Source organism: Physeter macrocephalus, unplaced genomic scaffold (genome assembly GCF_002837175.3).
Source record: "Physeter macrocephalus isolate SW-GA unplaced genomic scaffold, ASM283717v5 random_129, whole genome shotgun sequence".
Lineage (NCBI taxonomy): Eukaryota > Metazoa > Chordata > Mammalia > Artiodactyla > Physeteridae > Physeter > Physeter macrocephalus.
In genome coordinates, this window is record NW_021145415.1 from 63973 (window position 1) to 90756 (window position 26784).

At 59.1% G+C, this 26784-nt stretch overlaps 2 protein-coding genes across 11 annotated transcripts; one reads left to right on the plus strand and one right to left on the minus strand.

Moving 5' to 3' along the window:
- The first annotated feature begins 1225 nt into the window (after positions 1 to 1225).
- On the plus strand, positions 1226 to 4109 carry SELENOM (selenoprotein M). 2 transcript variants are annotated; one of them, XM_007128692.4, is made up of 5 exons: positions 1228 to 1770; positions 2970 to 3005; positions 3211 to 3245; positions 3606 to 3684; positions 3768 to 4109. In XM_007128692.4, exons 1-5 carry the CDS (start codon positions 1651 to 1653, stop codon positions 3924 to 3926), a joined length of 429 nt encoding a protein of 142 aa, XP_007128754.2. In that variant the 5' UTR covers positions 1228 to 1650; the 3' UTR covers positions 3927 to 4109. The 2 variants fall into 2 exon arrangements, with proteins under 2 accessions (XP_023976905.1, XP_007128754.2); XM_024121137.3 differs by lacking the exon at positions 2970 to 3005 and having other exon boundaries at positions 1226 to 1770.
- A 170-nt stretch (positions 4110 to 4279) lies between these two features.
- Positions 4280 to 26409, minus strand: SMTN (smoothelin). Of its 9 annotated transcripts, XM_007128687.4 has the most exons (22): positions 26277 to 26409; positions 24410 to 24540; positions 19612 to 19760; positions 19145 to 19238; positions 18980 to 19058; positions 18775 to 18872; positions 17541 to 17864; positions 17380 to 17452; positions 16688 to 16759; positions 16086 to 16607; positions 15719 to 15891; positions 13709 to 13801; positions 12470 to 12622; positions 12308 to 12383; positions 11078 to 11242; positions 10916 to 10978; positions 10643 to 10709; positions 9572 to 9745; positions 9252 to 9369; positions 8421 to 8572; positions 7297 to 7460; positions 4446 to 4584 (listed from the first exon to the last, which is right to left on the minus strand). In XM_007128687.4, the coding sequence occupies exons 2-21, from the start codon at positions 24458 to 24460 to the stop codon at positions 7316 to 7318; spliced, it is 2841 nt and encodes a 946-aa protein (XP_007128749.1). In that variant the 5' UTR covers positions 24461 to 24540; positions 26277 to 26409; the 3' UTR covers positions 4446 to 4584; positions 7297 to 7315. The 9 variants fall into 9 exon arrangements, with proteins under 9 accessions (XP_028339917.1, XP_028339916.1, XP_028339919.1 ...); XM_028484116.2 differs by lacking the exon at positions 7297 to 7460 and having other exon boundaries at positions 4280 to 4584; positions 9252 to 9366; XM_028484115.2 differs by lacking the exon at positions 7297 to 7460 and having other exon boundaries at positions 4280 to 4584.
- Positions 26410 to 26784: the final 375 nt, after the last annotated feature.

Consider the following 26784-nt stretch of genomic DNA (forward strand, 5'->3'; position numbering starts at 1 on the left):
ATTTTGTTATTTGAGCCAACAGATTCCTTTCATTGTTTAAGCCAGTTAAACTTGAGGTTTCTGTGACTTGCAGCCCAGAGCATCGCAACTCCCAGCTGATATTACTGTTTCATAGCTTTTTAAAAAAATTTAATACCATAACTATGAACATTCTCCATGTCATTCAACAGTATGCTGCATCATTTTAAACAATTGCTTGGTTCTCTACCCTAAGGAGGTATCACCATTTATTTAACTCATCCCCTGCTGTGACATGCTTCTGTCTTCTCTCCAGTTTTTCACCATGATAAACAGTGTCTTGATAAACATCTTGACCTAACAATTGATTCCCTCTCTGAAGATTACTTTGGGTCAAATTCTGAGAAGTGGAATACTGGGTAGAAGAAATATTTTTAGGGTTTTGATTTATTGTGTCAAATTGCCTTTCAGAAAGCTTGGATGAATTCCCACTTCCACAGCAGTAAATAGAGCGTTAGACATAGCCTGTCATTTCAATAATCTGGATAGAACCAATTATATTTACTGTGTCCTCAAGTATTTATAGAGAATGGATATTAAATAACAGCCCTAAGCCTATTATTATTATATCTTCACAATCAAGTCAGTGAATGGGAGGTAGCACGGTATGAACAAAGGGCAGAACTGACTTTTCCATTAGGCTCAGTGTCTAGGGCCCATCATACTTTTCGGGGTCCACAAAAATATTTTAACTTCTTTTAAAATCGGAAGAAAAAAATGAATAAGCAATCATGAATCCAGCCTGGATTACATTCATTTTTTTAAATCAAAGCAGTTGTAAAATCTAATTTTTAATATATGTTTTTTAATAAAGGAAGGGGCCCAGGAAGGCAAAACTGGTCATAATGCAGCCTTGGTTTGATGTTGAGGAGAATTCTGAGTCCCAGGCTAGATTCGGTGGGAAAGAGCATTGTGATCAATGTGCTGTGTCTGCCCTAGGCTTGAAGAGGGGAAGTAGCATCCTGATCTAGTCATCTTTGTCTTGGTGAGATGAACACAGGCATGTTTTGGGTTCAAATCCCAGATCCACACCTTAATTGTTTTACCTTTCTGAGTCTGTTACCTAACTTGTAAAACGGAGTTCATGGGGCCTTTCTGAGGTACTGTGCCAGGTACTGTTCTAAAGAGCTTTCTAATATGTATTAACTTATCCTCCCAGCCCCGACGTAATATTCCCACCGCCACACGTGTGCTCAGGAAATTGAAATCCAGATCGGAATTTCATCCAGAGAAATAAAAAACACAAAAAAGGATTCCCCAGGCCTCAGTTTCCCCATCTTCAAATAGGGTGTGTGACCCAGAAACTCGCGTGTCCGTCCGCATCCCGCCCGCGCCCCCTGCAGGCATGAGGGGGCACTGCCTGGCCGCATCCTGTCGGAGCGTCCATGCTTTCGGTCAGCAGAGGGAGGGTGGACACTCTCGGGGCTGGGAAAGTAAAGGGCTGAGGGCCGGAGAGGAGCCCAAACCCCGCCAGGAGAGCGCGGGCGGCCCCCACGCAGGCCCTGGGCGGAGACCGAGAGCTGGGGGCGTGGTCCCTAGCGGGGTGGGACCTGGCCAGCTCGAGGGCCCAGACGTGGCGCAGTGGCCGGACGGTTCACCTCTAGTTTGCGGATCATCTTCTGCCGGGTTTCAATGCGCCTCCCGCTGCTTTCGCCGCCCCTGCTGCTGCTCCTCGCGGCAGTCACGGCCGCCACCACCACCTTCCGGCCCGACTGGAACCGTCTACACGGCCTGGCCCGAGGCCGGGTAGAGGTGAGTGCGGCGGCCCCCAGGCTAGGGACCACCGACCCCTAACCCCGTGGCCCCTTGGCTTTGGAATCACCGCCCGTTCTGACCCAGGACCCTCCCGACTCCCATGTCCCCCTCGGCACCAGGACTGTCCCTCCCACTCCCCAGTCCCAGAACGCCCCAGCACCCACCGTGGAAGCCCGAGACAACCGATCTTGAGGCCTGGAAATCTGAACCCCTCCCCAGTTCCCCATCCGGCCGGACATCGGGCTCCAGACACATTGGCCCTGTCCCCTAACTTCTTCCGGCCTATGACTTTCCCAACTCTGTCCTCTGGAGCCCAACCTCCCATCCCCCCATCACTTCTCTTTTTCCTGGAATTCCTCCCCACCCCAGTTCCGGTTGGTCTCGCTCTCTTTGCCTGGGGGACAGAAGACTTTCTGGGAGCCTCCCTGCCACCTGGGGAAGGGGGCTGGGAACTGCCTTACCAACTCTTACTCTGCAGCAATCCCCCCACCCTCCCCTGCCATGAAATGCCCCACCAAAGTCCCTGTGTGACTTGGATCATCACAGACCCTCTCTGGGCCTTAGTTTTCTGCCTGAGAAAAGTTGGGGGGGGCGGGGGCGGGGAGGAGGGAGGACTAGAATGAGTAATCCTGGGGTCTGGACTCCCCTTCAGGGAGTATAGGGAGGGGCCCTCCCAGCCTCCTTTGTTGGGGAAGCAACCAGATGGTCTGTAGGGCTAGGCTGCAGGTGGCAGGGAGAGCCAGCTCTGCACCGGATGAGGTAGGGACCAGATGGTAGGTGTCTCTAATAGGGTCTCTCAGGGAAGTTCTGGGCTGTTTCCTTCTGGTCTGCCTCCACTCTGAGGTTCTAGGGACCAAAGACCAGGTCCAGGTCTCTATGGCCTGAGGGGGTAGGGTGATCATTTCTCTTGAGCATTGGGCGTGGGTCAACAGTCAGTAAGTTGTGCAGGCAAGAGCCCCAAGGCTGGTAAGTGCCCTTTGGGTTTCTGGTCTTGCTCCTCTTTTTCTCTAGTGTGGGTGGGCCTCGGCTTCCCCATCTGTAGAGTTTCTCCTTCTACCCACAAGGGGCCTCCATTTCCACATCTTAGGAACTGCTGTTCCAGGGAGTAATTCACAGCTCGATCCAATGCCCAGCTGGGGAATGAGGGTGAGGGTAGATGTGTCACTCCTGACCTATGCCATTTTGTTCCCCTCAAGACATGTGGGGGATGACAGCTTAATCGCCTGAAGGAGGTGAGTCTGAAGGAAAGGATCCCCAGTTCTGTCCCCCTTGAGCCTCTTTGGGGGTGGGCAACATGGTCCCAATGACCGGGTGGGGGAGGTTCCCTGGGCTGGGAGTCAGGAACCTGCACCTGACTTGCTGTGTGACCTCACTGGGCTTCAGTTTCCTGTTGGTACCTGGAGATGGTTGGGGTCTGATGCTCTGGTTCCTCCCCAGGTGAAGGCCTTCGTCACCCAGGACATCCCACTCTAGTATCCTCCTTCTGTTCTGGGGGAGGGAGAAAGGGGAGGGTATCTGCAAGAATCTCCTTCCACTTAACTTCACAGATAGGGATGACAAACGGTCTTCAACTGACAAGTGGGATTGATTGATAGTGGCTGCCCAGCGAATTCTGAGATGGTCTTGGATTGGCAAGAGAAATTGACTAGTGATGACTGCCGCAGAACCGGCACAGAGAGGAGGCCCCCTTACTTCTTTGACCCCTAATTTCCTCACGTGTAAATGGGTATCCCTACCCTGCTTGGGCAGACGAGGTAGTGTTCACATCGACAAGTCCCCGGGAGACCCCACCTGCCTCCGCCCACCACTACCCACCTTAACACCATCTCCAGTCACAACCTGGTAATGAAACACCTCCCGGGGGCTGACCCGGAGCTCGTGCTGCTGGGCCAACGCTTTGAGGAACTGGAGGTGAGGCCTGGGGAGGTGGACAGGGGGGAGGCGGGGCGAGAGGCGGGGCCCGGCGCGCTGACCCCGCCCCTCTTCTGCTTCAGCGAATCCCACTCAGCGACATGACCCGCGAGGAGATCAACGCGCTGGTGCAGGAGCTCGGCTTCTACCGCAAGGCGTCGCCCGACGAGCCTGTGCCCCCAGAGTACCTGCGGGCGCCCGCTAGGCCCGCCGAAGGCGCTCCTGACCGCGCTGACCTGTAGGTCTGGGGACGCGGCACCACCCTGCCTGAGCCCTGGGGACAGAATGAAGCGCTCAGCGGCCCGGGAGCACCACCCTCGCTGAGGGCCGACGCCCAGTCCCGAGCCAGCAGGGATGGAGTTGGGGGGTCCCTCCTAACCCTCTTTCTTCCCTCCCCAGCTCCACTAAATCCCCTTCCGCCTTCAGCGAGACTCGACTCCTTTTTTGCTGCGGGCGGGTGAGGAATAAGAGCTCCCCGAATACCCATGGGAGACCCCGCATCCCCAGCTGCCTGGCTGCCAGAGTGGGGACGTGGGCACACCTTGCCCAGCTGCCCTCCATTCAGCCCCCCAAGGGAGGCAGAGAGGAATCAGGGTCGTTGAAAACCAATAATTTATCAAAACACTGCGTGTGTATGCGTGGGAAGGTGTCGCGACAGACAGGGCAGCGGTGGCCAGGCGCACAGGGAGGGGACGGTGCCTGGATGGTGGGGGCAGCTTGCCACTGCGGCCTTGCGGGCGGCGGGGAAGCTAGACATTCTTGCCGCGCAGGCGCAGCTCGTGGCGCCTCAGGTGGTTGTAGAGCGACTGCACGTAGGTGAAAACGCACTTGGGGTCGGGCTTCTTGCCCATGATCATCATGTCCTCCACCTCCACGAGGGGTACGCAGTCCACCAGCATCCTGCGGGGAGGGGGGCACGGGGGTGGTTGTCAGTGCCGGCCCCGACTCTTGCAGCGACCCTCTACCCAGAGGTCTTTACAACGCCGCAGCCCGCTGGTCTTCCATAAACTCGACTCCTGATCGATTGAATGGGGGAAAAGCCTTCTACGAAGGCAGAAGCCCCAGGCCCCAGCCACCCAAGCCTGGAGGCACCTCTGTGGGGAGCAAGGCCAAGGCATGTGGAGGTGAAGGAGGAGATCCCTGCCCCATCCCATGGCCCAGGCGCAGCAGACCCAGCGCAGGGTTGGGGTCTCAACCCCTAGCCCTGGGGAGGTCCTCACTCCAGACCCCGCCCACTTCTCTCTGGAGGGCCACCTCCTTCTCACCCTCAATGGCACACTCTAGCTGGCACAAGCCTCTCAGTTGGGCCGTTGTACCCAAGGGGCCTCAAATCTTTCCCTGCACCCAGGACCCGCTCCAGTGACCCTCTGGGCCCAGGATTATCTGCCAGCTCCCTGGCTTGGTACCTCCTGTAGAGCAGCCTGAGAACCCCCATCTGCCTCAAGGGACATCCCTGCTGTGTGAGATGGTGGCCAGGGAGGTGTGTGTGTGTATGTCTGAGAGACAGTTCTTTAACCCTTATTACCCAGTTGGGTAGAGCAGGGGAAGCAGATGAGTGTCCCAATCAATACAAACTGGACCAACTGCATCACATTCAGGGGCAGGACTTGCTCCCTCCCATGTGCCATGCCTGGCATATAGTTAGCACTCTCAATGTTGTTAAGTGAGTTTCCTTTGGCAGGGAAGGCATGAGGGCAGGAATTGCTCCTGTTCCCAAAACACCCAAGGGCCCAGGACTACCTCCCATCTTGTGCCTTCAAGGTCAGACCTTCAAGGTCACACAATGTAAGGGCTGGGGCCTACTCTCAGCTCATCAGGACTCCTTTGGGGAAGAAGCCTGGGAAGCAGGAGACCTGTTTCTGTCAAGGCTCTACTCCTGGCCAGCTGTGGAAGCTAGAGAAAACCCTGCCCTGTGACTCAGTTTCCCCATTTTCCACAATAGTATAGTCATTCTTTGCTTCATTTGGGTCCTTGGAAGCACCTAGGATGAGTGAGAGGTTTCTGACTCTCTTGTTGAGGTGCTATGTGCCCTTGAGGTCGTCTCTGCCCCAGCTTGTTTCAGCTGTACTATGGTGAAGAGGCGGCCTCTCTCTGCAGCTTCTTCCAGCTGTGGCTATCTCCCCAGGGATCCTGGCCTCTCCCAAAGTGGAGCTCCCTCCCATCTCTGGTGTCTTCCCTGGAGACCTTATAAAGCCATTGTTTACACCGGGGCTCATGGCTCAGGGCTCCAGCTGCCCCAGTGACAGGCCAAACACTAGGCAATTCGAGCAACAGCACTGCTGAGTCACACTTTCCAACTGGAACTGGGCCGGATTGGGCCCCTCTCCCTCCAGGCTGGCCTGCTGGGCAGCAGCTCCTAAGTCCATATATGACCTGGAGACAGCACCATGCCCATCTTTCCCTCACCTGCACAGCTTCTCTGAGTATATGTGTGCACGTGTGGGCTGCCCCCCACAATGGCTCCAGGCCCCTACGGGCATCTGAGTGCACTGCTAGCTCTGTCCCTGATTCACATTACTTTAGGCAATCCCCTTTCTCCCTCTGGGCCTTCGTCTTTTCTTCTCCCTACAAAATGGGTGGGAAAAGTGATGGGGCAAGGAAAACAGCCACAAGGGGGGGAGTCTGGAGTTCCAGTTTTTGGCCCTAGCTCTGACCTTACAACCCCTGGCACGCTCTGAGCCCACCTCTCTCCTCTGAGCTCCTGGTCTGTAATGGGCAGTTAGCTCAGGATCTGAATTCTCTACTGTGGCCCTGAGGTGAGATGACCAGACAGGAAATGCCACAGCTGGCTTGGGGATCCAGGACCCCCACCAGAAATAACTTCCTGTTAAACTGGCCTCGCTCCTGAGCTCCTCAACTTGGAGCATGGCACCCCCAACTTCCCAGTGCACAAACTGGAGGCCTGGGAGGCTTCCCTGACCCTCCTTCTCCCTCCCTAATGGGTCCATCAAAAAGCCCATCCCTCTGCTTAAGCTTCTCTAGCTGTCTAGTCCATCCCCTCCCTCTCCATCCCTCATCCAGGCCTCACTCAAGGATTGTTCTTCAATGCTACCAGACCACATACATCCCTTCTCTGTTTGCAAACCTTTTATGACTCTTGTCCTCAGAAGGAAGTTCAGACTCCTGACTGTGACCCCTTTCTCCCCCTCACATCCAGACTAAATAAATGTCCTTCCCTTCCTGGGTGTGCCATGCCCTCCACCTCCCTCGACCCCACCCCTGTGCACTGGCTGATTCCTCTGCCCGGGACTCCCTCTCCCTCCTTTAGCCTGAACTTGTCATTCAGATGCCAGCTTAGTTTGCACTTTTCTGAGAGCTGTCCTGGACCTGCCAGCTGGGTCGGGTGTCTCCCCGGGGATCCCATGGCCTCCTGGGCTTCCTCTATCTCAGTCCTGCCCACCTGGCTCATCACTGCCCATTGAGGAGAATAGTCTTGCCTGTGAGGTCCTGAACAGAAGATAAGGCCGTGCCTGGCTCCTTCTGGCTCTTCTCAGGGTCCCCCTGCTTCCCCACCCCCACTCCCGCCATTTCCCTGGCTTTTCTTTGTGCCCCACTGAGCAGATTCCGGCGGGGCAGCATAATGGGACAGGGGAGCAAGGCGGCATTCCTCACCGTGGGACCCCAGCAGGGGTTAGGACTTTTTGGTTTTTACCAGCCCCTTCTGGACCAGACAGCGGTAGAACTCCTGGATGTACGTGTACACGCACTTCCAGTCAGGCTCTCGAAGCCGCACCATGTCCTCTGTGTCCAGGAGCTGCGGGCAGTCCGCATGGGTCCTGGGGAGGGTAGGGGGCCGGGAAGGGGCAGGGGGGCGGGGCCCGAGTGGGGCAGCAGGGGTAGAGGCAGAGAAGAGAGAGGGGAGGAGAACAGAGAGACACACACATACACACACAGAGACATGAGTTCAGTTACGTTCTCAGTGCTGCAGTCTGCCAGCCCCCCGCATGCCCCCTCCCCATTGTGGACGTGCCGCTCACTACCCATCACTAATGGTGTGCAATGCAGACAGGGGTGGGGGGCCAGATCAGTCACAGGTGCAGAGAACTCTCGGGGCAAGCGGGAGGGAACAAGGGGTGGGGGCGATGGTGTTGGCGCTGAGGTTGGAGAGGAGGGCTGTGCCCCAGGGAGGGGGGTGAGGGAGGCGTGAGAGGAGGTGGAGGGAGGAGAAAGAGGAAGAAATCCGGGGGGGGAAACCAGAAAGAGAAAGATAGAGAAAGACAGAAGGAGGAGGGTGCTGAGGGTGAGGTGAGCAGATGGGGCAACGATTCCAAAGTGGAGGGCTTGCTGATGTCCTATATAAGCCTCTGGCAACACCTATATAGGCTGGGCGGGCACGGTGCCCGGGCCAGGATCCTCCTTTTGGAATCTCCAGCCGGGATCCCGTGGGAGCAGGAAGCTCTGGTGATAGTGGGAGGAGAGCAGGACAGAGAAAGGGAGAGATAGAGGGAGAAGGGGGCAGAGGGAGGATGGAGGGGATATGGACAGGGCCACCTGATGGGCCTTGGCCCGGGCTGGTAGGCGGGCCTCAGGCTCCTTCGTTCCGGCGGGCACCTGGCACGCTCAGCAACAGGTGGGTGGGGTGGAAGAGGATGGGGGCTTTCTGGGGAAGGGGGTCTCAGCCGCTGAATGACAGTGCAGCTGACCAGCTCCAGGGGGCCTCGGGGCAGCTGGGCCCGGCCCAGATGCCCAGCCCCAGACACCCAGCTGACACCAGCAGGGCTGGGACCCACACTTACTCGGCGGATGAGAAGGCCATCTCGAAGTTCTGGCGCCGGTTGTGTGGGCTGAGCTGCCCATAATCGAAGGCTTCAGGGAAGAAGTTGTGCACCAGGGCACAGAAGGCCATCCCGTCACTCCAACTCGAGGAGAAGTTCTGGATGTCCACATGCTATGGGTAGTGGGAAGACTGGTCAGCTCCCCTATGTCCTCCACCTTCCAGTGTTTTGTTTGTTTTGTTTTGTTTTTTAACCACACCATGAGGCATGCATGCAGAACTCCCCCAATCAGGGATCAAACCCATGCTCCCTGCAGTGGAAGTATGAGTCTTAACCACTGGACCACTGGGGAAGTCCTCACCCTCCAGTGTTTTGGTAATCCAGATCTAGGGCAACCGAGCTCAGAGAGGCCCTGTAGCTTGCTCAAGGTTGCACAGTAGGTAGCCTCCTCCAACTCAGTTTGTTAACTCCCATGTCTGTTGCTAAGGGGGACAGAGTGACCAAGAGGCCCAGCACCACCCAGCTAAGGCCATGGTCATACCCTCAACACTCCTTCCCTTATGTACAGAAATTTACCCAGTGCCTCCGACAGAGCAATGAGGAGGGGACTCTAAGGGTGGGGTCTGGCCCTGAACCGTGCCCACCATCCAAGGGCCCTCATTAGGCCCTGCCACTTAATCACTTATCCTGAATCTAGGGCATGTTATGTGTCCTCTTTGAGCCTGTTTCATCCCAGAAGAGGAATTCCCATATTCCCTGCCAGACGTGGTGGCTGTGAAGGGTACAGCTGCAGTTGGGGCCTTGTGAGGGTGGGGAGGCCCTCGCCTGGCCACCTGGTCTCACAGAGCTCACCTCGTAGCCACGCGTCTTGGCTCGGCACCAGTCCAGCAACATCTGCTTGATGCTGTTGGCACTGGGGACACCGAAGCTGCTGGAGCGCTGCACAGCTGCGCGGGGTCCACCAGAGCTGCTGCGGGGGAGGTGTCGGGAGCCGGGTTACAAGGGACGCCTCTTCCATCCGCCCACGGAGTAGGCCCCAGCCCCGCCTTCTTTACCTTCAGGCCCCGCCCCCACAGCTTCAGCCGCGCCCTTCTCGTCTCTGGCCCCGCCCACCCCCGCCCAGACCCCGCCCCGTGCGGTCATTAGGCCCCGCCCCGCCCACTGCTGCTCACCACGTGGCGCCTTCTTTCTCCAGCTTCTCAATCATGGCCTTGCGCGCCTGGGAGGCCGAGGTCTTGGGCAGGCTCTGCGCCTTCATCAGCTCTTTCTTCTTCTCTGCCTGGAGTTTCTCCAGCGCCGCTAGGCTGCCGGGCCGCGGGCTGGCCTCATCCTCTCGGTCGAAGATACTGAGGGGTGAGCATGCCACTGTCAGGGCCGGGGAGGGCCGCTCCTGAGCCTCGATCCCCACGAGTCAAGGGAGGGGTCTTGTCACACTCCAGACCCTACACTCTTGTGGTATCTTCACCACCGGCAACGCCGGCCAGCAAGGGAGGTGCTCTCATCACACCCAATTTACAGAAGAGTAGACTGAGGCTCAAACGACAAGAAAATGGAAGCCAAGCTCTTTTCAACAGACTTGGACCCTGGGAGTTTTCTGCGAAGGCTCATTGTATCATCAGGTTACAGGTGAGCTTAGATTCTGGGCCCTATCAACTAATAATGACAACCAATGTGATAATAGTAATGGTAATAATAATAATAGCTAGTGTTTATTGAGCTTTTTCTGTGTCATTTTAAACTTCACAAGAGTATGGAGGGACTCTTACCACTTCCACTGAAGATGAGGAAACAGAGGCCTTTGGCCTTAGATTTCAGAGAGCATGGGGGGCAGTGCAAGGACTTGAACATAAGTCTCTGACTCAGAGTTCCTCGACCCCTCTGGTTCCCAGTCTGAATTCTGATCCTACCTGCCCCAAAATGCTCTATAACATAGGGTGTATCCCACCTTCATGGGGCTAAGATGTAAAGATGCTCTGTGACGTGGGATGTGGTCTGCAGACACTGGGAAGTGGCAGTGGCATCAGCAGCTCAGTGTGGTGGGGAGGCTTCTCTAAGACCCCGAGCAAATCTCTGGCCCCCCCATGGTGCGGTTGAGAATTAGGTGAGATGGCAAGGCAAGCAGGAGTGGATTGACTCCCACTCTGCCCCTCCCTGGCTGTGTCCCCTCTTGTAGAATGGGTGTGCAGTGAGGTCCCCTGAGACACTGACTCCTCCATGGTCTGGGAGTGGGTACCTGTGCTCACCTGCCCATCTTCTTGGATGATGAAGAGGAAAAGGTCTTAGTTTGCATCATGGTGCTGCCACCACCATCTGCAAGAAAGGGGAAGGGGATCAGGGTGAGGTCCTGGGCTGGATGTGGGAGATGGGGCAGGAGGCTGGTAGAGGGATGGAGGTAGCCACAGGCAGAGAAGAGAAAGTGACGGATGGACAGAGAGACACACAGACGGAAGTTCGGAGAGAGAGTTTGAGGAAGGTGGGCTGGCAGGCAGGCATGAGAAGACGCTGGGCGGCCTTACTCTCTGAGCGCCTCACAAAACTCGACTCCACCGTGGTGGTGCGGGCCGTCCGTCTGCCATCATCTGCGGGGGCAGGGATGAGAGGAAGGGTGTGAGGGGCACAGGGGCCAGCAAGGTAGACATGTTCTCTCCCTGAGCCCTGAGCCCTGCTCAGCCCCTTACTGGAGTGGACGAGCCGCTCGGTCTTGGTGACAGTGCTAACAGCTGAGCCGTCGGCTGTCTGTTGGCTGTGTCGCGTGGTGGTCTTGGTGGCCGTGTTGCCACGGCCCTCCCCTGGCCGGGCCCGTGTCTCTTGCAGCCGCCGTTCCCGTTCCTTGTCCCGCTGGTCTGGGCGGGGAATGCCCCACGCATGCCCAGAAGGCCACCGTCGCCCACAAAGCACATATGCATGGGCACACGGGGCACACAGATGGGGTGGAGGGCAACTTGTTAGCAATACTGAAGACACAGGGGACAACGGACCTCTCTAGGAGTAGCTGGGGGTGAGGGGGTAGCTATAACTTGGGAGGGAATGGCAGGGTGTGGTGCACTCAGAAACAAGGGGACATGGAATAGTTGAACTCAAAGGGAGAGTATTTGGATCCAAGAAGGGAGTTTCTGTGGGAATGAGTAGCTGAGTCCGGAGGGAGTATCTCCATCTAGGAGGAAGCAGCAGAGGCCAGGGAAGGAGAAGCTGAGTGACGGCAGTAGCTGAGCGGGCCTTCAAATAGGTCTTAGCAGGGAGAAGAGCAGCTAGAGGAAGAAATATCTAAATCCACGGATGGAGTGATTGTAGGTATCTGGGAAGCAATTCGATCCAGGGAAAGGGTAGTTGGGAGAGAAGCTGACAAAGGGGGTAACTGGGCCTAAAGAAGAAGCAGGTGGGTGGGCATAGAGGCTGGGTGGCCATCCGTGGGCCCTGCAGGAAGCAGAGGGAGTAATTGAGAGTATCTGGAGAAGCAAATGAATCTAGAATCTGGAAGAAGGAATAAATAGCTGAGTCCGGGGAGGAAGTAGCTGTGTTCAGGGAAGGGGAAGCAGGGAGGAAGCAGAGGCTAAGGTGGTCATCAGTGGACCTTGAGGAGAGAGAAGCAGCTGGGAGGAGTATCTGGATTCAGGGAAGGAGTACTTGACAAAACTTGGAGAAGCAAGGAGGAGTAGCTGGGGGAGAGAGTAACTGGGTCTAGGAAGGAGAAGAGAAGCTGGTTCTGGGTCTAGGAAGCGGGAGAGAAGCAGCTAGGGAACGGAGCAGCTGGATCTGGGGGAAGGAGGCAAGGGAAGAGCTGGGTCTAGAAAAGGAGAAGCTGAGTCTAGAGAAGAAGCTGGGGAGGGCGTTACTGAGCTGGAGTGTCCACGAATGGACCCCAGTGAGGGGAGCAGCTGGATCTAGGGGCAGGGCATCGGGCTCTCTACCTCTCTTCCTTTGTCGGAGCTCACGTAGCGCAGCCCGGATGAGCTTCCGCTCCTCAAAGTCCATAGTCTGATCCAGCTGCAGACAGAGTCCCTGTCATTGCCTATCTGGTGCCCGCTGGCCCCAGCCCCTGCCAACCCCCAGGCCACCAGATCTGGCCATACCATCTTGTCCAGGACACTCTCATCCTCAATGGCCATCAGCTCCTCGGCGCTCAGAGGGCTCCGCCTCTCTGCTGCTTTGTCCATGCGTGTCTGCTCGGCGCCATTGGCCACCTCCACTGCTGCAGAGGGGGACTCTGCCGGTTCTGGCTCCATCTGTGTGGTGGGGAGAGGGTATGGACTTTAAGCAGGGGTGTAAATGAAACCAACCATGCCCCAAAGGACAGGGGGCCAGGCCCTGGGGCTTCTGGCACAACCTTTGAAATACCACTAGCCAGCTGGACTGCCTGCCCAAGGATGACCATGTTGATGTCAGGCTCACAGAAGAGGCACTGAGAGCCTTGTTGTAGGGCTTCCCATGTACCCAGAACTGTCTTAATACAATTAAGGGAGGCAATAATGGTGATTTCCATTCAGTGGTTAGCACTGTATGAACACTAGGTATTTTACTGTCCCTATTTAACAGAAGGGAAAACTGAGGCTCAAGGTAGCTGCATGACTTGCCCACAGTCCTTCTATAAGTGTGATGCAGACTGGGATCTGAGCTGATGCTAGCCTAACTCCTGAATCTGAGTTCCTTCTGCTGCTTCATTCCCAGCCCCCTCCCAGGCAGGCTGTGCTCCGTCCTGCCTGTTCCCAAAGCCTGGGTCCTCCTGGGCCAGTGCCCAGGCAGCAAGCACATGCCCACCCTCAACACACCAAGGGAGCTGGACCAAGGCCCATAGGCTCCTGACCAGGTGTCTGACTGGGGCTGCCCAGAGCCAAGTCCTCTCTGAAGCTCGCCCCTGCTCCCCACACCCCCTAGCATGAATCAGCCCCTAAGGGGCCACCAACCCCAAACTAGCCCCACACCCCTCCCAGGGCATCTTCCCAGCCCCTTGCAGACAAGCCCCCAGCCCAACTATCAGAGCCCCTCCCCTCCTGGCAGGGCCTCTCTGCTGTAAGGGTAAGGAGAGCCGAGGTGGCAGCTGCTTCAGGGAGGCTCGGCCTGGCAGGGGCAGGGAGTGGGGGTGGGGCTAGAGGCTGGGCCCCGGCCAGGGGCTGCCAGGGCAGCCGCCACGTGTGCCTCAGGGCCAGGAGCCTGGCACCATCTCGCCTCAGTCTTGGAGTGCTAGTGCCCCAGTCCCCTGTACAGATAGATAAACTGAGGCTCAGAGAAGGTGGTAGGCCACCTAGGGTCACTGAGCAGAGGCAGAGCCTGGCTCAAAACCACCCGCCTCCCTGCAGCCCGTAAGGACTTACGAGACTGCCGCTGTGGGCAAGGCTTGCAGAGGAGTGGCGGCAGGTGCTGAAGGCAGGCGGGTGGGCCACAGGGGTCCCAGCATCCTCGGCCGCCTGGAAGAGGGCCTCAGGGTCGGCAGCGGCCAGGAGCAGCTCACTGGGCTCCAGCTTGGGCTCAAGGTCAGGCACAAGCGGGACCCCCAGCCGCAGGCTCAGCACCTCCACCTGCCTGCCCAACGCATCCAGCCGCCGGCTCAGCGCTGCTGTCTCCGCCCGCAGCTCTTCAGCTGCCCGGGCCACTGGCTCCACGGCTGAGGCAGCTGCCTCAGCTGCCTGGGTCACTGCCGCCCGGCCTGTCTCCGCCACTGCCCGCAGCTCCTCCAACGCCCGGCCCAATCTCTCCTCGAGGGCTGTGGCCAGCTCAGACCTGGGCCCTGGTACCCCCGGCATGGTGATGGTGGGGGCTCTACGGTGGGGTGACGAAGGGGGCAGTGGTAGGGACTGCTGCTTCTGTCTGGCAGAGTCAGTCTTTGCAGCTGGCCTGAGGGCGAAGGCAAGGGCAGTGGGCCTGCCCCGCCCCTGCTGGCCTCCCAGCCCGCCACCTGCCAGCTGGGGCTGTAGCCCAAATAGAAACCTATTCTGGGCTCCCTCTGGAGGGGGCAGTGGGGGAGGGGTGGCCTGCCCAAGCAGGCGGACCGCCAGACCTGGCCCTGGCCCTGCAGAGATCACAGACTGGCAGTACAGCAAGTCTGCACAGGTTCTGAAGGACTGCTGAGGCCGGGACCCCATGCCCCATAGGTGGGGAAACTGAGGCAGGGAGCAAGGCATGGGTCTGTCTGGGCCACCATGTGCATTAGCCCTGAGGACCCAGTCTGCCAGACTCCAGAGCCTGCGTCCTCTGCCCTCATGCCATGCTGTCTTAGAAAGCCTTGAACCGATGGGGGCAATGGAGGCACAGAGAGGCAGGACTTCAAGCAATCTGCAGTAGCAAGTGCCTTGTCCCTGAGATAAATGTCCTCTGCCTGCCTCTGGTGCTCAGATCCAACCACAGACTCTGAGCAAGTGCATTACAGGCACACGATCTGCCTCCTCTTGGTTCTGGATGGCGAAACTGAGGCAAGTAGGTGGTCCTACCTGGCGCTCCCTGTGGCACCTCCCATCCACCCCAAGGGCCTCAGCCACCCTCTCCTCACTCCCTTGGCAGAGAGCAGTTAGGTCCTGCTCTGTGAGGGGAAGGGTGCTTTCCTGCCCCCACCCTCTCCCTGTCACCCTTGAGAAAGCCCAAAGCTGGCTCTAACCATTTCACCTCAAAGTCCCATTCAGCCCCTGGAACAGCACAGAGGCCATTACCTGGGCAGCTGGGTGGCCCGCTGGGGATCCCTTCCCAGGCTGAGCTCCCAGCCAGCTGATCCCGGGCTCCAGAATGAATAATGGAAGGGTGCGGCAGATTCAGTTCCCGTGGCACCTGCTAGGCTGCTGCCTCACTTGACTGGCACCCCTTTGCCTGTCCCCCCTCAGTGCTTCTGCCTAGCTCCCCCACCCCGAGATGTTGACAGAGATGGTAATCACTAATCTCCAATCTCCTAAGGGGCCAGGCTGATCTTGGATGAGCAGATGAGCGGCTCTGCACCTTGGGGCTGAGGTTCAGTATAGGCTGGGAGCAGGGCCACTGGGGCTGCTACAGGAAGAGGGGGGCAAGCCCTTATTACCCTTCTCTGAGCCTCAGTTTTCCCATCTGTTCACGAGGAATGAACCGACCAATTCTGGAATAAGGATCAGAGATCATCATGTGGGAAGCTTAAGGCCAGTAAAGAGTGAGCTTCTGACATGTCTAGTGGCTGATAGGCGAGGGTCTGGCCTTAGCTCTGCCACCAACTGGCTGTGGACTGGTCACCTTCTCTCTGTGGGCCTCAGTTTCCCGTGTGTGCAGTAGGGGAAGAGCAGAGCAGAGGAGCCCTGAGAGCCCTGCACCCTGAAGCAGTCTACATGAGGTGGCTGATGGTGAGGCTGGTGGGGTGAGGAAGGGCTCACCTTAATGCTGCAGCCTCCTTGGCTACCAGGGGCGGCATGGCTGAAGCTGGTGATGTGAGTGACACTGCCCAGCCGAGCCAGGTTCCCAGGGCTGCTGATATGCGTGATGGTGCTCTTGCCCCCACTGCTGGTGCTAAGGAGGGTGGGGGGCGCCCGCAGCCCCAGCGTCAGTTCTGGATAGGGAGAAGGACTACGGTCAGGATCAGGTGGGGTGAGGGTAATGCCAGTCCAGGTTGATGGTGCCCGTCGCTCCCAGTGCACCCTTTGGAGACACCCTGAGCCCTGACCACAGCACCTGTCCTATGTGCAGAGCTGGGTGGCTGCAGGCAGTCATCCCCAGCAGTGGGGAGGCAGTGGGGAGGCCTACCTGCCCTCTGGTTGCCTGTAGGCAGCAGCACCCGGCCCGTGGAGGCCTGGCCCCGGCCATCCTTGATCTCGATGGTGAATGTGGTCTTCATACTGGCCCCTGGCTCAGCAGTGCCCACGGCCACGGCTAGCGGGGCACTGGGCGCCTCTGAGCGGGCCATGGGCCCCCCTGCTCTGTTTTCAAGGGGCCTGACAGCCAAGCCCCGCCCCCTGGGGCCCTCCTCCCTGGGGCAGCTCTGAAGCTGGGCCAGGGGCCGGGCTGTTCTTCGCTGATCCTTGTTGAACTGGGAGGAGGTGTCACTGGTGCCCTGTGAGGAGGGGCCCCTGGAGGAGGAGGCAGGGGTGGTGCTGATGCGGGAGGAGCCTGGGAGCCTCGCAGGGGTCGAGGGACCTAGGGCTGCCCGGAGTGGGCCTTCCTGGGGCCCAGCAGCCATAGGAGAATCGGATGTGAACTTGCGCACACGGTCCCGTACGGAGCCAGGCCACTGGAACGGGGAAGGTCCGCTGGCAAGTGGGGTGGGCTCTAGAAGGGACAGGAGGGCTGTCAGTGGTTGGATGGGACAGGGACGGCCCAGAGCCCAGGGTTGTGGGAACTGGCAGTACCTCGGTTCTGGACTGGCTGGCGGGGGCTCAGCATGGACAGGGAGCTTTGGCAGGGGCGAGGGCCAGCCAGGTCTGGCAGCATGGGAAGGCGGTGGCGGCCATGTGGGAGCAGAGAGAGGAGAGTGGATGGTGGGGTCCACCTCTCATAGTCCTCTCTTCCACACCTCCTCAGCCTCCCAACCCCTTCCTGCACCTCAACCTCCCCAGCCTCCCCAGCCCATCCTGCACCTCCCACAGCTCCTGGCCTCCCCACTCAGCTGCGTCTCTCTTACAGGCCCCTCCTTCCCCGACCCCGGGATAACTTGGACACTCCTGGGGGCTTGGGCTAGGCTTGGGCTGGAGGAAGGGTGCCCAGATTCTCCCTGCTGATGGGGATGGTGGACACCCCCGCTGGCCAGCACTGCCCACGGCTCCAGCTGGGAGATGGGCGCACTCCCTTATTGGGGAAAAGAATGTGCCTGAGGCCTGTTGCCTTTCAAGGCTGCAGGGAGGCCTCTGGCCATGGGTGGGGGAGTGGGCAGGAGGGGGGAGGGGGGGCAGGGGCGGGGACACCTCAGGAGCAGTGGGAGGAGTGTCAGAGCCTGCCTGGACCTGAGGGTACTGGAGCCATCTAGGCACAAGAACCCATTTTCCAGGCAGGGAAGGGAGGCCCAGGGACGCAGATGCCCCTGCTATCTCTGCTGGAACCCTACCTGCTCTCTTTGTGTCAGAGGGACCTTTGGTAGGGCTGTGGGCAGCAGGGGGCTCTGTGGGGCCAGGCAGGAGCTGCAGGGGAGACACGGCATGGGCAGGGCCTGACTCCCAGACTGGGGAGCTCACCTGCCTGGCATCCCTGACCCTCATCTAGACTCACCTTGTTGACCACCTGCCCCTCTGTGCTGGGGGTGGCTGGAGGCTCCTGGGGCTCAGGGCTGACAGCCCTGGGCGGGCTGGGAGGTGGCTCGGGGCCACCCAGAGCCTCAGTGGCAGGGCATGGGGCCTCGGCAGGCTCCGGTGGAGGCTCAGGAGAGGTAGTGGTGGGTGAACTGTCGGCTGAGGCAGGTGAGCTGGGTGTGCCCCCAGGTGGGGCCCGAAGCAGTAGTGTCACTGTGGTCATCACATCATGGCTGGTGCCACTGGGGGTCGGGGTTGGCTCTGGGACCTCTGCCTGTTGCTCCTGTTCCTCTGGTTTCGGCACCTGCGGGAGACCCGTGGGAGACCCACAGGATGTGGCCAAGGCTCTCCAGGCTGGCAGGCACCCAGGGCAGGGCATGCAAAGCAGAGGGGCTGGACACGGTTTCCTGCAGGCACACCTGCACAAGCACGGTCACTGGCACACAATGGGCGGTCTTTGATCCCCACTTCCCAACCTCTTGGCACTGCCTAGTCAAGGGCAGTTCAGAGATGACCAGATCCTAATGGCAGGGGTTGGGGACAGCAGGAGATCTGCTGGGGACTCCCAGACTTAATCGATTTCTGGCGTGGAGGCCCCTGACCCCTGGCCTCTGCCTGGTTAATTACGGGGTTAGTGGGTAGTCCTGCCAGGACCAGGGACCCAGCGGCCTCTGCTGGCCACTTAGGGAACCTGCACGACCCGACCTCTCACCCACACTCCCTGGAGACCAGAGCCCACTGGCCCTTGACAGCAGGACGTGATAAGCCAAGGTAAGGATGTGGGCTGTACGGAGGGGGAGAGGCAGCCTCGGATGGTTTAAGCTGGGCAAGTACCAGGGTCTGATTTTCATTTCAGGGAGATCCCTCTGTCTGCTGAGTGGAGACTGGATGGCCAGCGTGGGGGTGGAAGGTAGGCGTGGAGGCGGGGAGGCCAGCAGGGAGGTCAACAGGGTGGTAATGAGAGACAGTCAGGAACCTGGGAGCAGTGTAGACAAGCTGGCTTTGCGGGGGAGGCCTGGGTAGAGACAAACTCTGGAGTGGAGACATGTGACCAGAAGTTGCCTGGGAGAGTGGGCAGAGGCCTGACATAGAGTCCCACTGTCCCCCAAACACACGCTGGGGGCCCCCTCAGTTAAGTACCCATCTAGCAAAGACACACAGGCGCTCTGTGCTGCTGGCGTCCGTGGGCACAGGACCTTGCCCACACCCCTTACCTCACACCGGTCCAGCCTGCGTGCTAACCGCCCCTTGCTGTCCTCTCTTGAGCCACTGTTGGGACGCCCGCTGCACAACCTTCCAGCCAATGTGGCGGCTGGAGGGAAAGGGAAAAGTGTCAGGTGAGTGACAGGGGGTCAGGGTGGGGGGTTGCTGGGGGCAGCATGCAGCAGGGCAGGGGTGGGGCCAGGGCAGGGTGCGTACCCTCAATCTCCTGTGCCCGTACGCGGCGGATGGCGGCTCGGATCAGCTTGCGTTCCTCGTACTCAGCAGCGCCTCGCAGCTGTAGGTGAGGTGTGGGCCACGGGTATGTGGAGTCCAGGTCTTCACCTGCCCTGCCCCCATCCCCTGCCCTGGCCCAGGCCTCACCAGTGTGGTCAGCTCCTCCACATCACTCATGGACTCCAGCCGTCCTGCCAGCCGTGCCAGAGCAGCCTGCTGCTCAGCCTCCCGCTGCTGAGAGCTGCAGGGACACCATGACTATAACCTCCATTGCCAGGGCCAGGTCATGGAGGATGTGGGCTGAGGGCAGAGGCCAGGACAGGGTACCTAGAACCTTGGCAGAGGGGCAGGTAGCTGTGCACACCCTCTGGCTACACGCTGGCACATGCACGCCCATGGACCTGAGCGCTAATATCACATGGGCGTGGCCAGGACACCATGACTGGCACGTGGTCCGTGCCCACCAACATCCCTGTGTACTCCAAATGCATGCCTGTGCTGCCATTTGCACACCCAGATGGGCAGCAGACACCTGGATCATGCCTGCCTACACAACACGAGCTGAGCCCTGGCACATTCAGCCCCACCTGCACATCCAACCACTCGCCACTCACTGCAGCCAGTTCTCCTTGTTGTCCTGCCGCTCGGCACGGAAGCGCTTGGATGCCAGGGCCTCCTCCTCGCGCTCCAGCTCCTGCCGCTGCAGCTCCCGGATGGCTGAGCGGATGCGCCGCCGCTCTGCCAGATCTGCTGTGACCTCCAGCTGCAGGGCAAGGGGTGGTGAGGGGCAGGTCATTTTGGCTGCCAGGGACAGAGGGCGGGCACTGGCCGCCCACGGCTCGGCCTGGGGCACAATGAGTGGTCTGTTTCCACTCCCTCTGCCCCAAGCCCGTCATGTGCCTGCCTGCCCGCCCAAACTTGGTCTCAGGGGGAGACTCAGATCATGCAGCGAGGGCTTCTGGACAGCCCACCGTGGACTAAGATTCACTAAGAGTGGGCAGCCAACAACCACCCACCTGTGCCAGGTGCCAAGTCAGGCGCTCATTCCTGTGACTCGACTCCTGCCTCTCAGAGCCCTTCATCAAACCCCCAAGAGCCAGGGAGTCGTGGCAGGAGGAGGGAGGCCATCCTATGGGCCCCTAACAGTGTCCCTGGGGAGGGAAGGGTGATTGGGCTGCTGGAATCCAACTGTGAGCACAAGAGACTCCCAGAGTACCACAGCCCTGCTGATGGGTGGCAGCCTCGTCCACATTGGACAGATGGGGAAACTGAGGCAGGGGCAGGCCCTCAGGAGTCATAGCTCCCTGCCTGGCTGGGGGCTATTATTCTCCCTGCACTGGTCCTGCTCTAGCCACCACTGAAGGGGCAAAGGGCCGGGGCTCAGAGTGGGAGGGCCAACACCTCAGACAGATAAGGCAGCTGCACTAGGGTCCACCCAGGGCCCTAGAGAGGGCATCATGGGGGACAGGTGCTCCCACCAGCTTCTTAGCCTGTCACTCCCTGGGAGATTGGGGGTGGCTGGTCTAACCAGGTCCAGGAAAGGGCACCTTCTCTGGGCAGTCAGCCAATCCTGTTGCCCCCCTCACTCCTCTACCCCCTACAGAGCCTCTGTGGCCCAAGGGAGAGAGGACAGGCCCAGAGCCCCCAGGAAGATAATGGCAGAGATAAGCCTCCAGTGTGGGTGTGCGCCAGGTGGGAGCAAGTATAGGCAAAGTGATTTCCTCTGCCCCCACCCCCAAATCATTCAGGGGTAGGCCCAGGAACCCTCTACTCCCTTCCTTTTTAGCCTCCTCTCCCATCATTCCTTCTTGCTCCACGGGGGAGCATGGTGGGAGGGGGAAAGATTTCAGCAGGGAGCATGGGCTGGGCCAGCTTAGCCATGAGCTCACTTGTCCCAGTCTGAAGAGGGTAGAGACAAGTGACAGAGCCCTCCAGGGAGCCTTCAGTCTCCACATTCCTGAGGAGATATGGGAGGGCCCCCGGAAGGCTCAAGCCAGGACTCCCAGCAGCTGGCTCCAGCCCCAATCCAGTCCTGGCTGGGTGGTCAGGATCATATCCTTAACATCCCTGGTCTTGGTTAACATCTCATTTGTCAGACGGGACAATGGCTTCCCTTTAGGGCAGTGGGTGAGGATGGGGGCAGTGACTTGGGGTCCCCCCCCACCTTGCGGAGCTATGTATGGTTGGTTCCAGCCAGTCAGGAGGGGAGAGAGAGAAGTGAGGGCAAGTGAGGACAAGATACCCAGAGGCATCTGTAACATTTACTGAGAAACCATGTGCCGGATCCTGTGCTGAGCCCCTTACTTGTCCTAACTTCACAGAAACCCTAGGCAATTTATTACTCCCATTTGACAGGTGAGGAAACTGAGGCTCAGGGGGACGTGATTTGCTTATGGTCAAGTGACCTGAGCCAGGATTTGAACCCAGGTTTCCATGACTCCGGGGCCTTCCCTGGGCTGAGGATATCTCTGTGGCTGGGGTCTGTCTGCTATGGTGGGTACCTTGAAGATCCTTGTACTATATTGGGGACCCTTCCAGCCTGGACTAGAGATGCCCTGGGGCTTAAGGGGGCCTATCATGTGGCGGGGTGGAGAAGGCTCACCTTCCCACCCTCAGTCCTGGCCTTGACTCAGGCCCAGAGCCCTCCGTGGTACACTAGAAGATTCCGGGCCTGAGGGGACAGCTGGTCCAGCCCCTCCTGTGCAGAGGGTAAAGAGGCTCAGAGATGCAATGACTAGCCCTTTGTCTCCTGTGTGTCCCTTCCCAGCCCCCTGGGCTCTAGAAATGGGGTTCTCCTCCCTGGAAAAAGCCTGATGTGGGAACTTGGTCACTTCTGCAACCCCTGGGAGCTTCAGTGTCCCCCTCTGGAAAATGGGAGCCTCTGTCTGATCCCCCGAGTGGGTGGGGCAGGGTTGTGGAATGGACAACCTCATCCCACTGGTCACCCTCCCGCATGACCCTTCCCTTTGGGCCTTGAGACAAAGGTCCGCCCACAGTGTCCCTGATGTGTGTCCTGCGTTCCCCGTCCTCTCAGGCCCCACCATCCTGAGTGGAGGGGGCTGTTGTTGGGAGGGAAGGAAGTACAAAGCGCCATTGTCCACTGGGGGAAAGGGAAGGAGATGGGGGGGTTTCCGAAACTGCCCAGTGAAATTCTCCTGGGAGGAAAGAGGGTGCTTCCTCTTCCCGGGGGCCGGGCCTCCGGGTACTTTGTACCCTCGCTGCTGGGGGCGTCTGACAGGCCCTGGCGTCTTCCTGGGCCTCAGACTCCCCACTAGCACTACGGAGGAGACTTTCCAGGCATTCGCTCAGTCCCAGCTCCTCCAGTTGACCGATGGAGGACCGGCCGGCAGTGAAGCGTGGCCTAGGCAGGGGGCGCTGAAGGCCTGCGGGCCCCGCGATCGCAGCCGCCTGCACCGCCCACGCCTCTCCCACGCAGCCCCGTGCAAGGCGCCCAGCCAGGAGCCAGCAGGACAGGAAACCGCCCAGGTTCCGCCTGCTTTAATATCCCCGGCTACAGAGAGGAAACCCAGGTTCAAAGACTTAAGCAGCTTCCGCAGGTCACCCAGCTAGTGAGTGTCGGAGCCCGATCTCGAACCCGGGACCGAGGCGGAGGGCGTCCGGATATGTGGCGGAGGAGCACGTGGTGCTCGTGTCCCCAGGTGTCCACATCCCGCACAGCCCCCCTCCCTGTTCGCAGAAATGTGCAGGAGCCGAGGTTGGGAGCGGGTCCCCAAATCGGCCGGACGCTGGGGCTCGGGTCAGCTTTCCCTTATAAGGCCCGGCCCCGCGGGGAGGAACCCGGCTCCGGACGCCCCAGTGTCTGCCAGGAGGCCGGCGCGCGGGGCGGGACCCTCGGCAGCGCTGGGGCGCAGTAATGGCGGGCGCCCGGCGGTGGAGGACCCTGGTCCCGAAATGGGAAAGACCTCCGGGGTCCCGAGACGAGGGGCGGGGTCTTGCTAGTCCTTTCCCAGGGAGGGGGCCAGGGTTGGGGGGGCGGACTACAGCCAATGCTCCGGCTTCTCTGAAGCCAGCACCCAAACCCGCATGGGGTGGGGGGTGGTGGCTGGGGAACCCTGAGCCTCAGAGTGGACCCCAAGAGAAGGGGATGAGCAAAGACCTGGCTTTATCTCCACTACCCGCATTAAGATTCTGACTTCCGGATGGGAGGTCGAGCTGACGTGGTGGGACCCTTTGGAAACCCATCTCCCTCAGGCTGCACACAGCGCCTGTGGCGGTGGCAGACATCCAAAGTCTAAGGTGCTGTCCGAGGACACAGAGGTCGAGTGCCTTGGGTAGATGATGGCAGTGGCTGGGCACTGCCCAGTGACTGGGTTGAGCTAGCTGGCTCCAGCCCCTGCCTCTAGAGGAATGGTATGGGGGTGGGGTGGGTCATTTGCCTTCTCCCAGGGAAGGTAAATCTTTAATTTACCCCCTGGACAAGGGTCAGGGGCTGGGGGGTGGAGCTCTGGCCCCTCTTCCAGTTCCAGTGCACCCTGCCCTTGCTGGTGGGCACATGCCTGCCCTGCTATATTGCCCCACATCCTCTCTGTGCATGGTATGTGTGTTGCGGGGGAGGGCGGGCTTCAAGAAGAAGCTGGGGAAAGGGGATAGAGTGGGCCCATCCTTCTTCCATGCCAAGATCTGGGCCCACGCCTCATTCCATCCCCATGCCAACTGTAGGACCTAGATATTATGTTCACACACATTCCCCCACCTCCCATTTTACAGATAAAGAAACTGAGGCTCAGAGTGGGAAAAATGACAGATTAGAAGTCACAGTGTTCATAAGGGTCCCCAAGGCCTGTCTCTCTCTATGGGCTCTTCTGGACTTGACTTATCCAGGTCTCTTGGTCCCCCATGACCCCTTTTGGGGTTTGTTTGGATCCTGGCACACCCTTTTCCGAGCTGGGTGCCCTTGGGCAGGTGACTTCACCTCTCTGAGCCACAGTGTCCTCCTGGCTCTTGGAGCTACTGTAACCATTCTGTGAGATGGTGTGCTTAGCGCCCAGACTGCTCCCTGCTGTGACCTGGCTTATTAATCATTGCTGCTACTGTTATCATTGGGCCAGCCTCCAGGGGTGGGTACTGCCCAGGCTGTTGCTTGAGAGAGGCAAATCCAGCCTCCCCACACCTGTGACTGCCCATGGGTGAGTCCTCACCAGTTACTATTTAAACAGGTGGTAGCAGTGGGGGGCTGGGAAGAACAAGGCCTCAGCACCTGGCATGGACAAGCACATGCCACCAGGGCCTCTGCATCGGCCACGCGGAACAGGCCTAGCCCTGTTCCCCAGAGCCCTTCTCCTGTGCCCTCCCCCATCACCTCCTCTTGTCAGCTGAGAGGTATCCTGGACAGGCCCTGCCTCTCTGGCCTGTCTTGTCTGTCCTCATAGTAGGGATAATGGAACTACTTACCAGCTTCCGCAAGGCTCCCTCATCCAGCCCAGCTAATGTTTCGTCCGCCATCTTGCTGGCCCCTAGCTCCGTCCGTCCCCTCCTGGTGAGTTCCCCAGTGCCTTTGGCAGCTGACACCAGCTCAGGGAATTCTGCAGGGGACAGACATGAATCAGGCCTTCTGGGGCCTCTAGAAACCACAGGCACTTGGGCTTTGTGCCTCAGTTTCCCCCTCTAACCCATGACTATCCATTGGTGTCTGATCCTTATCTGTGATGTGACTCCTGGCCGGGAGGTGCCCTCTGCCCTAGGGTAGTGTGCTGGAAAACTCAACAAACCAAGAGTAGGAGTCCCTGGTTCCAGTCCAGCCAGCTGGACTGCTAGCTTGCTGTGTGGCCTAAGCTGGGCCCTTGCCATATCTAAGCATCAAACAGGGAGGGTAGGGACCTGGATTGTGAAGCCAGGGCCCAGCAAGGCCCACCCAAGCTGTGCTCACCACCAGGGGGTGCCCACCACACTCCACAGCTTCCTGCCCCACCCACCCATCCCCAGGGCCTGCCCAGCCCCCACTCACCCCAAAAGCTCAGCCTCTGGCTATGGGCTAAACCCATATCCAAGTCCTTGCTGCCTTTGCCACTCTCATTCCCCCAGGTAACTTAAGCCATTGGAGGTAACATTCTATCTTCTAATTCTTGAGGACAGCCCTCTGTACACACCCCTCTCCACTCCTCCCTTTCCCGCCCTCCCCCTGGTGCCAACTGCCCTGACCTCATGAAGCCAGGTGTCCAGGCACCCCACTCCTCCTGCCAGTTCACACACTTAGAATTCAGTTCCCCAGCTGGAAGAGCCTTCAGAAACTGATCCGTCCAGCTTCTGGATTTAGGCAAACAGGATTGGAGAGGACCAGAGGATTGTCATGGGGGAAGGAGGAGAAGACAATCATGGGGGAAGGGGGAAGACCCAGAGGGCAGGGAATGGATTTAATCTTGGCCACCTCTAGCTTCTGAAGTCCCCTTCCAAAGTGCCCTCAGGGGCTCAGGACACTCCCTCTTGCTCTATCACTGCCTATCAAAATGGCCCCCTAAATCCTGGCCCAGCCTTCCAGTGTAGCTCTTTCCTTCCCCCTGCAGCCCTAATATCTTTCTGGAATTTGAGGGCCCACAGCATGACACACCGTAGGTGCTTAGTTAATGTATGGTGACTGACATGGCCCCTGGATTGCCCCCGCTTCTGTTGATTCATCACTCAGTCATCCCTTCCCCCTCCCCAGAACAGTCACTTGTCGAGTCACCCCATCCGGTGAATGGGTCTGGGGGAAGTCCTAGTCCACACAGTTGGGGTTCTTCGGACTCTGCCCGTTCAAGTCGCTGCTTGCTTTTCCCATCCCTGTAGGCTCGGACAGGTAGCAACCTCCCAGCCGCCCTCTGCTGGGGTCCTTCACTTAGCAATCACTAGACTTGGGTTCTGTGGACACTCTTGAGTTCCCCCATGTCTTCTGAGGGGCAGGGGTCCTTAACGCAGAATCTAGGACTCCCAGGGAAGTCTCTTTCTCCTCAGGGATTCCCGCCGCTGCTCCACTCCAGTTCCATGGCTCCCTGTCACACAGTGTGAGGTCCCCGAAGATTGCGAGGGGTCTCAGAGGAACGTAGGAGCTTCCTCAGGGTTTCTGCCCCCACAGACTAGCACCCCTGGGGGTCGTAGAGCCTCCTGGAGGTCCATGACCGTCCTTCCCCCAGGTCTCAGAACTTTATCGCATGGGTTAGAGCCCCTGTGGATGGGTGGGGGCTCCCAGGTTAAGGAGTCCCAGAACCCTGGGAGTCCACCTATCCGGGTTCCACCCTCGGATCCGTCGGGGGTCCTGCTGCCGCCCGAAGGTCCGCACACCCACCTCTTAGTCCGGCCTGCCCGTCCGGCACGGGCTCAGCTTAGGTCGTTCGGGATCCAACAGATGGACTAGGAGCGGTCAGGCGGAAGGCGCCGCGACCGGGATGCGAAGCCCGCTCAGCAACCGTCCCCGGGATTCTGCAAGCGCCGCCCGTCCAGCCGCGCCAGCAGCCCCGCGGGTCCCGCCCCGCGCCATGGAGCCAACCAATCCTGGGGGGGGTCCCGCCCACCCTCGTGCCCCATTGGGGAAATTCAATTTGACGGCCACGCCCCTAGTAGAGGCCCCGCCCCTCACGGGCGTAGGTTGTAAGGGTTTGCAGTCTTGGGGCCTCTGTTCAAGCGGCCTTCGCTGGTCGGGTGGGCGTCACCAGGAGGATGCAGCTTTGCGCCAAAGTCAGGGAGGGCGCCCAAAGCTGCGGTAAGTGGCCCGGGATAGTACTATTCGCGGAGCCTTCAGGACTGTCCCTCTCCGCCCTCCTCTTTGTTCGTGAGACCTTGTCCCCTCCCTCGAC